At 38.3% G+C, this 12,773-nt stretch overlaps 1 protein-coding gene across 2 annotated transcripts in view; it reads left to right on the top strand.

The window, feature by feature from the left end:
- Positions 1-12,773, top strand: part of STK38L (serine/threonine kinase 38 like) — a 71,736-nt gene that overhangs the window by 35,252 nt on the left and 23,711 nt on the right. The window contains exons 3-4 of one of the 2 annotated variants that reach the window (XM_045829672.1): positions 7,456-7,740; positions 11,029-11,173. In XM_045829672.1, the coding sequence (XP_045685628.1) occupies positions 11,040-11,173 (134 nt within the window). In that variant the 5' untranslated portion in view covers positions 7,456-7,740; positions 11,029-11,039. The remainder of the gene's footprint in view (positions 1-7,455; positions 7,741-11,028; positions 11,174-12,773) is intronic. The other variant, XM_045829671.1, reaches the window with a different exon arrangement.

Genomic DNA, 12,773 nt, shown 5'->3' with positions numbered 1-12,773 from the left:
CCAACAGATCTCAAATAGGTTGAACCTAAAAAGATCAATGCTTATATGTGGAATCTTAAAAGAAAGTCAGAAACAGAGCAGATTCGTGGTTGCCGTGGGTAGATGGGTTGGTGGGAAGGGGTAAAGATGGTCAGAATGTGCAACCTTTCAGTTATAAGTCTTGGGGTATAAGGTACTGTGTATTTGAAATTTGTTATTACCAAACACAAAAAATTGTAACTATATGAGGTGATGGATGTGCTAACTAACCTTACTGTGACAACATTTTACAACATGTACACATGTCAAATCATTACATTGTATACCTTAAAGTCACACAATTTTATATATCAATTATATCTTAATAAAGCTAGAAGGAAAAAGAAAACCATGTACAAGTACAGATGGTACATGAGAAAGGAATCTTTTGGCCAACTGGACCCTAAGGGTTTTCCCCTAACTAGTCACTATTTTTATGTAGGGAACATGATGCATTGCTTTCAAGTTTCTGTGCCTTTGATTTACTGGTAAAATTGAACATTTTTCATACGTTCGTTAGCTACTTTTATTTATATATTGTCTCAGTATTATTTACCTTTTTATTATTAGGATCTTTGTTGTCCCCTTGCAATTTTAATATTAGAATATCTGTATTGTGAGCTTTATATTATTTGAGCTTTATATATTTTTAAGAAATATAACTTACTATTTTTTTATACTTATACAATGTTTTTTTGTAGTTGCCCCCCAAATCACAGCCTTTTAATCTTGCTTGATATACACATGTGTATGTTCCAAATTTTTATATAATGATACCTAGCACTATTTTCATTTCCTTTTAGGACCGTCAGTTCCCTTTCAAAGATTAGATATTTATGTTTTCTTGTAATTTTTTGATGTTTAATATTTTTTACATTTATTGCTGTACTCCTTCCTTTCTTTCCCTTTTTATTCTTTAGTTTTTATGTTCACCATTTGAAATTTAGCTTTTGGACTGAAATGGATATCTGACTTCCTTTGTTTTTCAAATATATAACCAGTTTTTGCAACACTATTAATTAATACTTTCCATAATCTGTGATTAGATTACCTGATAAAAAGGCAGACTTTTTTTATCAGCATTATTCTTAGGTATTTTATGAATGTTGTCCTCCATCTCTTCCTCCCTGCTATTTTTGTGAACAGGTTTCTCATTTTTAAATGCATACCTTTAAAATTAGCATTGTAAAGGATATACTTAAAACTTTTAAGTTGAACTCTTTATTTAGAAAATAATCTTGTTGCCCTGACTGGGTGGCTTGATTGGAGCATCGTCCCTTACACCAAAAGGTTGTGAGTGAAATTGCTGGTCAGGGCACATCCCAAAGTTGTGGATTTGATCCCCACTCAGGGCACGTACAGGAGAGGCAACTGATGCATGTTTCTTTCTCTCTCCCCCTTCCTCTCTTTCGAAAATTAAGAAACATATCCTCAGGTGAGGAATGAAAACATTTACGTTCACTGACCTACATTCTTCCTGACAGCAGTGGCAGATACAAAGGAAAACATGGTGTCGGGCTGTGGGGAGCAGAGGGAAGCACGGCTCAGTTGAATGAGGTACAGGGAAGGGCAGGTCCTTTTCCATGCGTTAGGTGTCTCTGTTAATGTCCTAGGTCCAGACCCCTGGTTCAGAGTCATAGGTTGAATCTGGTAGACCAGAGTTCTCTAGGTGGTTGTTCTCTCTCCCTCTGTTTCTCTCATGCTCTGTTCTTTCCAAGAATTTCCCTAGGCTACTAAATTCATGTCCATAAACTCCATAAATTTCCTAATACATGGTTCTCTATATGAATAAAAGAAAGATATATCAATTTATGTATATTTAGCCTACTAATTTTTGTTTTCCATATTATTTTTGTTTTATTTTACCTCTGAATAGTTTCTCATTTACAGGTGGCTTTGAAATCCTTACTTTGGTCTCTCCTCGCCCCCATTCTCCCTTCCCTCCTTGTGTCCTCCACTTCCTCCCTTGCAAATTGTGATATTTTTCTCTCTTTAAGCTTAAGGTGTTTTGTTTTGTTTTTTTTTAAGATTTTATTTACTTATTTTTAGAGAGGGAAGGGGGGGATAGAGAGGGAGGGAGGGAGGGAGGGAGGGAGGGAGAGAGAGAGAGAGAGAGAGACACATCAATGTGCGGTTGCTGGGGGCCTGGGGGCCGTGGCCTGCAACCCAGGCATGCGCCCTGACTGGGAATTGAACCTGTAATGCTTTGGTTCGCAGCCCATGCTCAATCCACTGAGCTACGCCAGCCAGGGCTTTCAAGGTGTTTTCTTATGTGTGCCTGTATATCCACCAATTATTAGAAATAGATTTAACTCTTTTGGGGATCTTCGATCATCCAAAATTTGGTATTGTTTTTCCATTGTAGTGCTTAATTATAAACATCTGAAGTTGTTTGGCATTAGAGCTGAGGTAGTTAATTTCTTTTAAGTTAACTATAACTTAGTAGATTCAGTCAACTATCTTTTGCAGAGAAAATCTAATGCATTACTAGACAGATATAGCAATAGAGAAATTAAGTTATGTAAATATTATAAGAAGACATGGCTTCTTTCTGAATATTTTTGAGAAAAATGAGATTCTACCTTACCTCATCATTAAGATCTATCAACTGGTTGGTTTTTAGGTAAAATTGCTACTTTGTTTGGCAAATTTATTTCCTAGTTTGTTTATATTTGGTTATCATAAACACTTTTTCTTCCCTTCGCAAGTTAAAAAGTTCAGAGGAATTTTTAGTAATTATTTGGATCAACATACTCAGGTAGTCTGCCATTAATAGCATTACCATGCCCAGTTAAACATTTGAGAAATCAACCATTGAGGATATTTTTGTCAGCAGGAAAAAAAAAAAAAGAATATCTTTGTAAAAACAATATTGTAAATAAAAATGATGTTAACTTCAGCACCATTGTGCTAGCTCTGCCAGACTTATGACTCTTAAAAAAAAGGGAAAAAAGAAAAGAAAAAGCAAATATTTGTGAATTCACTCCTCTGGACTAGTGAATAGGCCACACAGCAAATGTAGAGAGTCACATTAAGTAAAAAACAAAACAGTAGCTCTTGACCCTAAATGTAGGAATCAGATTATAAACGAATGGTCTGTTGCCTCATAAGAATTACTGCATCTTGTGAGAGAAGTGGTTAGTTCTTCCCTGGAACACTTTTTTTCTTCCCTAGTTATAACCCCAAATCACTAGGAACTTCTAGTACACTTATATGAAGACTTTTTTTTCACTTTGTCTTTTTAAGAAACCAATATGTACTTTCTGATACATTTCTCTCTGCTTTACATTAAAAACAACCTAATTTGTCAAATCAAGTAGGTTTTAAGACTAGGAAAAATAGTGAATATGCACTAGAAACTAAATTTGCAAACTAACCTAGGATAGCAGCCCAAGGTGGGAGAAGTGATCGGGAAGACTAGGCAGGGAAAGGAAGAAAATTATTCACTTTTGCACATTTAATATGAGTCAAAAGATGTTTTAAAATACTTTCTTATTTAATTTATTGATTTATTGAACACTTACCTGACATTTCTCTGTGCTAGGCACTGTTTTAAGTCCTTTACAAGTATTAACTTTCTTAATTCTTAAAAGTCTTGTATTAACATAATCATCACGTACACAAGTTGGACATTGTCACCTTTATTTTCATCCACCCAATACTGAAGCACAAAAGTTTAAGTAATTTACTTCAAGTCACACAGCTAGTGACTGTCTGGGTCAAAATTCAGATCCAGGCACTCTGGCCTTCAGCACTGTGCTCTGCCACCACCACTGAAGCAGCACACCAGCCCTCTAAGGTTGGCGGTATTCTCTCCAATTGTAGTGATGTGGATCCCAACTCTGGTTAGATAGCTCAGACAGGATCAGCCTTGAAGTAATTTTCTTTCCCCACCAAGTTTGCTCTTCCAATACTGCCTATCCTTACCAATAAAAGAGAGGACCACTTACCCAGTCATCCAAATCTGAAATCCAGGGATAATTACAGATTTCAAAGTTTCCAGCTGAGTAGCTGTGCCCTTCTTTTAATCTCTTCTGCCACTATTTTGAAAAGGATTGTAATCTCAAATGCTTACAGGAAGCAGATAATAAAGCTTACAGGTAATAAAATGAGTGAAGGAAGCTGGGCACAAGGAAGTAAACAGTTGTTGGACTCCCATGGGATGTGGTGTGGTTGTCTATGGAAATCAGGCTCTTCCACAGGATTGTGAGGAAAGCATTCCAAGGACCCACGCACGAGAGATTGTAGTGTGGCGAGATGGCTTATCGGGTGGAAATGGAAGCTGCCCCCTGGGTTTCCATTCTCTGTCTCTCCTGCCATGGAAAAGTTCAACCTTGTCTTCAGCAAGGCCAAAACAAAAGCCATAGCTTCTGTTTTGAAGGGGGTCCATAGCTTCTCCTTCATGTTAAAACTCAGTCCTTTTGGAGCCTGAACCATCTGCTGCAGGCCCTGGTAACTGCTAATCCCACATGGTTGTGTGCTCGCAGAAGAGAGCACACAAATGCATGTGAAGAGCGCATTACTGAGTGGCAGTTGTCGGGGTATGGAGGAGAAAACTTCTTTGTTATCCTGGGATTATTAGCTTGGATTTGGGATGGACCAGGTGGTTTTCAACAGAACCAATCAACTTCCCAGGCTCTCGAGGGTTTTTGGATGGGTTTACTTCTTAGCTAGACCTGACAGGCCTTTATGATCTAATACCTCCTGCTCTGTCTCCCAACAATCTGATACTGGAGGGTAGAAGGGAGGAGTGTTGATCCTCTTGGCAGAGAAATGCTATAATCCCCCAGGGTGTGAAGTTGTAACTTCCTCGTGAAGCAAGTAGGCTCACGCCACCCAGTTTACTAAGCTCAATGTCTTAATTGCCTTTTTATTAATAACTAGTTAACTACCTACAGTAACAGTATTGCTAGGAGGCTGCTGCTTCTCTGTTCCAGCAGTCTATTTCCAGGCAGGAATGTGGGCTTATCACAGATCTGAATATTTAGGAACCTAAAATATGGATTTTTATGTGATATCTTCCAATTTTTAAATCATAGGACAATCCAACATAAATGTAGCTGTAGGCCACCAGTTTATAACCCCTGATTATTTATTATCGAGTCCTGCTAACCTTATTTATATTCCTCTGATCTAATCTACTCCCAGCCTTTTTACCACCCACCCCATACTAGCATAATCTGCCCAAAGTGGCATTCTGATAGGACTTCAGGGGGGTCATGAGGATTAAATGCATGAACACATGTAACATTCTTAGAAGACATTTTGGTACTTAAGTAAGCACTTAATAAATGTTCTTTATTGGGAGTTCTTCACTTAATGAAAAGCCTTGACTGACTCTCACTTTAACACTCAGGATAATTTTTTAACATGGCAAAAAAAAGGTATTTTATGATAGAAAGGTATTTTATTCCTATCTGTCATTCCACCTTCATCTTCTGCTACCCCACTAAATGCACTCCAGCCATTCCCCACACCCGCGTCAGTCTGCATCATTCTCTTACACCCCGTCCTGCTCCGCCCTGTCTCCCCTACTAGCCTGAGATTCAGTTCAAGCTTCTCTTCCTCTATTAAACCTTTCACTACATTTCCCCTTAAAGAGCTAATTTCTCCCTTCTTTGTGTTCCCCTAAAGTTGTGAACCTTCGTAAGGGCAGGGACTGTATTTTATCAGTCTTCATAGACTCATAAACCCAGTACTTTGAGCAGTGTTAGTAAGTAGTGTACATCTACAGTAAATGTTGGTTGGAAATAATACAACTAGTAAAAATTTAGGGCTGGGGATTGAACCTTTACCTGACTGTGAACTTCTTCCTCTTTGGATTTCACCTCAGAGAGGAAAGAAGCCTTGGCTATACTGCCTTTATGATACAGCATGGGATATATATATAGTATCTGACCTAGAGACCTGTTGTAATAGCCCAGGGCATAATGGTTGCACCTAATGATGAATTTAGGAAAATTTTTATAGTGTGAGGTAATTCAGTAGCCTTGAAGATACTCTTTCCTCTGAAATGTAGTATGTGAAACCACCCATTAAATAGTATGTTTTACCTGTCAGGTAAAGCAGTTCTGTTTTCCTACTTTAAAAGTTTGATAGTAGATGGTTAGAGACACCACATCTATTTATAGGTGTCCTGAGTGCCAAACTTGTTATCTCTTTTCCCCAGGCTTGATAAGCAAAAGAATGTTGGACTTAACTATTGGTAGTGTCCCCATTAACGAATAGGGGAATCTGGAGAAAACACGTGAAAAGGAAATTCAAGGGCACCTAGTGTTGTTTTTATCAGTCCAGGAATTCTAGACTTGCAAATTGTATCCTGTTCTTTTTCTGCCTAAAGAAAGGGCTTTAGTAAAAGACAAAGAACAGTGCTAAATCCAGTAGAGGAATAAATTTGCAATATAATAAGTGCCAGTCATCTAGATCATTCTTTGTAATAATTTGGTCACTGCTGATCTTAGTTTTAATTTGAATTTTTAAAACCTATTTGTGTCTAGTTAGAAGGAAATATATTGTTTTAATTTTAAAGCTAATCCCTAAGAGATAGTATTTAGTCAAGACTAAGGGTAGAATTTTTGGCCTTTTCTGCAATTGTATCACTCAAGTATGATTTGTTTCTGAAGGTTACTGTAACACTAAATGATTCTGTAACCCACAGGAAATTACTGTATGTGAAACATATTATTGAAAGTCCACTGAGTTTAAGTTCATTACTCACCATCATTTATTTATAGAATGCCTACTGTGTGCTTGGTACTTTGTGTCTTGTATGTCCGATGCTATAATACTCTCATTAGAAAGATGAGTAGACATAGGATTTGCTCTGATTAGGCTTTTGAACAAGGTATCACACTTGCACATATATGTAATTGGTATGCACATATGTAATTTGAATGGAAAGAATATAGTACTAACCACTAAATCATAAAGTGTCTGGAAGTTGTTTTTCTTTACTTGCTATCCACTTCTGGATTTGGGAGTTGAACACGTTACATCCTCTTTGGTGAGAGAAACCTGATCTTCTGTCTACTCCTCTTTTATAAAGACCTCAAGTTCACAAATCCTGATCTAAAACATCTTCATATTTATTTCTGAATTGTTACTGCAAATAATTCCTAGTTGTTTGGAATTGTTTTTTGAATTCAATAACATTTGTTTCATAAAAATTTCTCCCAAAGTTTTGCTCTGTAATATTTCTGCCCTCCTCTAGCTCCCCAATGTTGTTTCATTCAGGGAAAGCCCAGCCTGCAGCAGAGCTTAGAAGTGGTCATCTCCAGCCACTTTAAAGTGGGCAGAATTGCCCTGGGCTAGGTAGCAGTTAGTCTTTTACCCCTTCCCTCCCTCCCTCCCTTCCTTCCTTCTTTCCTTCCAGTTTACCTTATCCTGATGCCATTAAACATTTAAATTGAATAACAGTTCTCTTTGTCCTGATGCCAGGCTTGCCAAGCAATCCGACCCTCATGGCTTTACATCTAGCTTGCCTACAAGGACAGAAGGCATGTGCAAGAAGATGCAAGCATCTGTTTCTTGTTACTCAATTTCTTGTTGTGTAAATCAGTAAGCTGCCATTTTTCTTGCGTATCTGTCTCTTGTGAACTTTCTGAGAACAAAGCAGCTTCCAGAATTTGACTGCCCCGAGGTGCTGACAGCTGCAGGCCAGACCTCGCCCCCTGGCCTACCCAGCCAATCAGCTGCCTTCCAGAGCCACACCCTGAATTCATGGTACATCTTTCTTTTTGACTTCTGAAATATTTACTTATGCGCTATTTCTTTGTGCTTTTGTCCTAGTCATTATAGAGTGTTTTGGCGGTCCCCCCCGCCCCCGAACTTTTGGAAAGGAAAATACAGACCTCGGACAACTAGAGTTGGGTCTTGACCTGTTTTCCCCCTAAGAACTGGCAAGCCAGTTTGAATATTCCCTGTCAGCTACAGATCGGGACATTTGAGAAAGGGCTCTAAAATCCCTAGGTGTTGCTCTTTGTTGGAGCTTTTATGCCCCCCTCCAATTGTTTGTTTAAAAGTACAGTCACTTTTAAACTAGAGTTTGAAGAGAATTGTCTGTGAACTCAGATTTTATATGCTAAAGAAGGCTCCCTGTAATACTACTGCAAATTATATACCTTATCACCTTTTTGAGGACTTAGGATATATATTAACATATTAAAGATGCTGGGAAGTCTTGCAATAAGAAACTTGTTTAATTTTATATATTTTGAATTTCCTCATATTATTTGAATTCCTCAACTTCCAGTCCATCCTCCCCAGCTTTCCTCCCTGCGCCCCAACCCCCACGTCCCAGTTAACAAACATGATTTGGAATGCCTGCCAAACACCACCACTGTTCTCTTTTCCTTCTTTGATTTTTCTGCATCTGATCCTGAAACACAGACCATGAACCCAGTGATTTTGAGATTTCCAAAAATGGTTTGATAGCATTGCCTTAGATAGCATTCCAAGAAGAATAGCTTAATGCTTAAAAATCCTTTGGCTGTGATAATTCTTGAGTTTCATTTATTTTTATTATTTATGGTTTTTAAAATAATACTCATTATTATTACAGCATTTAGCATGTTAAAAAAATAAACTACGTGTCTAAAAGAATGCCTTACATTTGTATAAGCCATTGTAGCTTTGCTGTGTATTATCTCAGATGCCCTGAGACTACACCTGTGAATAAGGCAGAGCAGATACAGTGCCTTTCTCAGGGAAAGTGATATGTTCAGACTGTTCTGGTGATTTGAATAAGACCTTACGAATACTAAGCAGCAGGGTCTGGATTAGATCTCTAAATTTCTGACTCTTAGGTTCAGTAATTTCTTTTTCCACAGTTGCTTATTATTGTTAGCTGATTCTTTCAACTCTTCCCTACTCCACATTTGATAGGTTGAGTCATTCATTCATTAATGCTTACTACGTGCCAGATACAGTGCTACTGTGATAGTCAAGAATGAATCAGGAGAAGTTCTTGCCCAGAGGTGTTGTGGTTTAGTGGGATAGAGAAATGGAGTGACAAGCACCAGCACCTGGAATCTGTTGGTACAAATGCTAGAGAACACACTTGAAAGCGTGCCAAATGTGATGTCTGTCCTGGTAGGGAATGTTAGAGAAGTCTTCACAGTGAGACTGTGCCTCAAAGCATCAGCAGGATTCCTGCAAAGGGAGTTCAGGACATAACTGATTTAGGGATCAGTCTTGTGAGGGCTTGGAGGCATGAAAGAGCCAAGTATGTTGTTGCGAGAAGAGTGAGTGGTGAGGAGGGGCAGCAGATAAGACTGGAATGGCAAGTTGGAGATGGCACTTGGAGTCCTGACTCCACCGCTCACTAGCTGTGTGACCTTTCTAAGGTTGGGCTCCTTACTCTGCAGGGCCCTTGTGAGGAGGAAGTGCAGTCTTGCATAAGAAGTGCCACTGTCTTAAATCCTGAGGAGAAAAAAGGGAAATTCAATGCATAAAGTATCATAAAATTCCTGATACATACTATCATTTAGTGTATGTGAGTTGTCTTTATCATACTAAGCTAATCTGATTTGCTGTAGGCAAGGGAGGAAGTATCAGTGATTTTAAACAGGTAATATGATCAGCTTCTTGTTATAAAAAAACAGAGTAGTCAGCAGAGGAACAAGCTTATGATGCTGAAGTAGTAGTGTTTTAGACATAAGGATTTGAGGCTCCTCCAGTACATTGAGGTGTAAACTCAATAACATGACAGGAGAACATGACAGTTTCCATGACGGGAAATGTTTACTTTCAATCTGTGCTTGACATTGAAGCACAGGAAAGCCCTTTCAGTTCGTTCCATTATTCCTGGATTCTAGTCCAGTTCAGGTCCATATACAGGGGTCTGTATCTTTGTCTAATTAAGGAGAGGCAGGTGTTGGGGAGTAGGTGGCAGATTTGGGGGAATACTTTTCAGCTAAGAATGCAATGTTGGGTGATCACTCTTGGCAATCTGGATCTTCTCTAAGTTGGTCTGTTGTGATCCCATCCAGATAAGCAAAGATCTCTCTAACATAGGGAAGCATTCTAGGTTTGTTTTGGTCCAGATGTAAATTGTGGTAGGCATATTTCTTATGATCACTGCCCACCAGAGTAGCCACTAGAGTTTAATCTGTCCCCCTGTGAAGTAGCCTTTTTGTTACATTCCTTATCTTGTCTAATTGTCCAGGTCATCTTCTTCAAACCAGTACTTTGTGTGGCTGTCCCAGTGGTTTTTCAAAGGTGGCTCTGAATAGCTTTAAGTAAATGTACACAAAAGTTCCCTATTGTCACCTGGCTTGATTCACATTTGTGTTTCCTGCCTGGTTTCTACAGCCATTTGAGTGTCATTTGAAAATGAAATGGACCTCATAGTTTGGAAAAGTACACTGGACCTTGTTATAGTACTATTGGAAATGACAGAATTTGGAATGAAATGGGGCAACCATGGACTCCAGCCAAAGGGGCTTTTCTCTAAAAGTATTTTCCCGTAAAACATATACCCACAAGAATTGGTTCAGACTGATATTTGTGTGCTTATTGATGGAACACTTCATGTTTCATAAAATTCATAGAGCAGAAGCCATTTCTTTCTATTTAAACCACGTTAACTCTTAGAAGATTTGCATTTATTGGTGACAGAAGATTAGCAAAACCTTGTGGATTTTACTTAGTAATCAATAAAACAGCAACGACATAGATTGAACCTTTCTTGTTTTGAATGCTTGATGAATACAGCCTTTTCTATGTAAACGCATTCGTGTTGAGCATGGACTGACACTGGTGCTTCCTTACCATTCATTGTTCACCCCTCGTTCTGCCAGCACACAAAATCAATATCTGTTGCCCTGGGAATAGTGCACCTTTCTTTCTTTACTAGTATCGTATTACTATATTATTTATAATGTGAAATAACGGATATCTTAACTGTTGGGATATCATTTTTTTAGTAGAAATTAAACCATTTCTAGAGTTTGTTAAAAGGGAAAAAAGTTTTTTTCTCACTGAATGACTTGTGTTTATATGTTATTTCAGTTTCTGTTGCTATGGCAATGACGGCAGGGACTACAGCCACCTTCCCCATGAGCAACCATACCCGGGAGAGAGTGACTGTGGCCAAGCTCACGTTGGAGAACTTTTACAGCAACCTAATTTTACAGCATGAAGAGAGAGAAACCAGGTATAGTGAAGGCTAGTCAAAACATTCTGTTTAATTAAATAAGCTGGTAATGCTCTGAGTGCAGTGTAAACATGTTGCTCATGATAATATAAATACTGTAGATTCCTGTGTTGTTTTCCTTATACGGACAGTGGACCTAGTGCTTTGTTTTATTTTTGCAGAATAGGTTCTTGTGCTGTACACCCATATACTTATTTCAAATGTCAGTTGATGTTTTAAACAAAATGTTTCCAACCATGAAATTACAATATAGCTTTTTACTTGCTTTTAGACAGATGCATTATGAATAATTGACTTTAATCCAAAAACATTTATGGTGTTGTGTACACATAAGTGGGAATGGTAGAATTAAAAATGAAAGACATGCTGTTTTACCTTCAGGAAAATACAGTAAGAGAGGTAATGCACATATATACTGCATGAAAGAGTGAAAAGTGTTGCTAAGAGAAAAGTGAAGAGAGATTGCTTTTGTCTAAGGCAACTGGGAGGGCTGTATAAATGGTAGTGGCGTTAAACAGGGCTCTAAAGAAAAAGTCCTGTTGATACATACATCAAAGGGAGAAGAAAAAAGTAAAAGAGGGTAAAAGTAAAAAAGGGTATTAGAGACAGAAGAAATCGCCCTCAGTGCTAGGTCGGGCACTGTTCAGTGCAGCTGAAGCTGGATGTCAGCATTTCCTGGGAGCCTTGGATGCTTTGTTAGTGTGGCTCCTCTCAGGGTAGTAGGCCTGCATGAGTTTTGAATAGAAGGATCAAATGATCACAGGTGTTTCTCTAGAAGAGTACTTCAGTTGTGATGTATAGAATGGACTGTGGGAGGAGGGATTAGAAACAGGAAAGGCTAGTGATGCCGTCCAGGCAAATATTTAGAAAGGAGACTTGAGTTAGGATTGTGACAGCAACAATAGAAAAGAATTGACGGGTGAGAAAGATGGGGGGGGGGGACATGGAAACTAGCCAAATATGAAATGTGAGAGAAACAAGTCAATACTGGCTCTAAAATGTCATGCCTGGGCAAACAGAGTGGTGCAACTTTAGTGAAATAGGACTGGAAAAGAAGAATCAGGTTTCGAACTTCTTTTGAACAGGTCTCACTGCAGGTTAGACATAGCTGAGGAGAGAATTAGAACTAGAAGGTAAAACAACTATTTAGAAGTCCACCTAGAGAGACAGAGTAAGAAAATGTGAAAGAGTTAAACACAGGGACTAGTGAGAAAAGCTGACATACCTCTAATCAGAGTTCCTGAAGGCAGAGAGGAAAGAGGATGGAGCAGAGGCAAGTTAAACTAAGAAGAGTTCGTCACTGGGAAAAATTCCAAAAGGTTGAATTTAGACAGAAAGAAAGTGATTACAAACAGATTTAAATGTAAATGGATGGATAAACTCCAACAAAAATCGACTGTGTAAAAACCATAACAATAATAATGATGATGTCTTAAGCATTTTTTAAAAATAGAATTGAAATATTTTCTAGTAGTCGACTATCAGTCAGGAGGGAAGTGGGATTAAAGTGTTCTTAGATGTCTTTGTATCTCTAGAGTAGATACATGTAGCAATATAACATGGGGTAAAGATTAATTTCAGACTTAGACAAATTAAGTGT

The sequence above is a fragment of the Phyllostomus hastatus genome, unplaced genomic scaffold (genome assembly GCF_019186645.2).
Source record: "Phyllostomus hastatus isolate PE091 unplaced genomic scaffold, TTU_PhHast_1.1 phas_scaffold_93, whole genome shotgun sequence".
NCBI lineage: Eukaryota > Metazoa > Chordata > Mammalia > Chiroptera > Phyllostomidae > Phyllostomus > Phyllostomus hastatus.
Note: the sequence above shows the minus strand (reverse complement) of the source record. Positions and strands in the feature narration are given on the sequence as shown.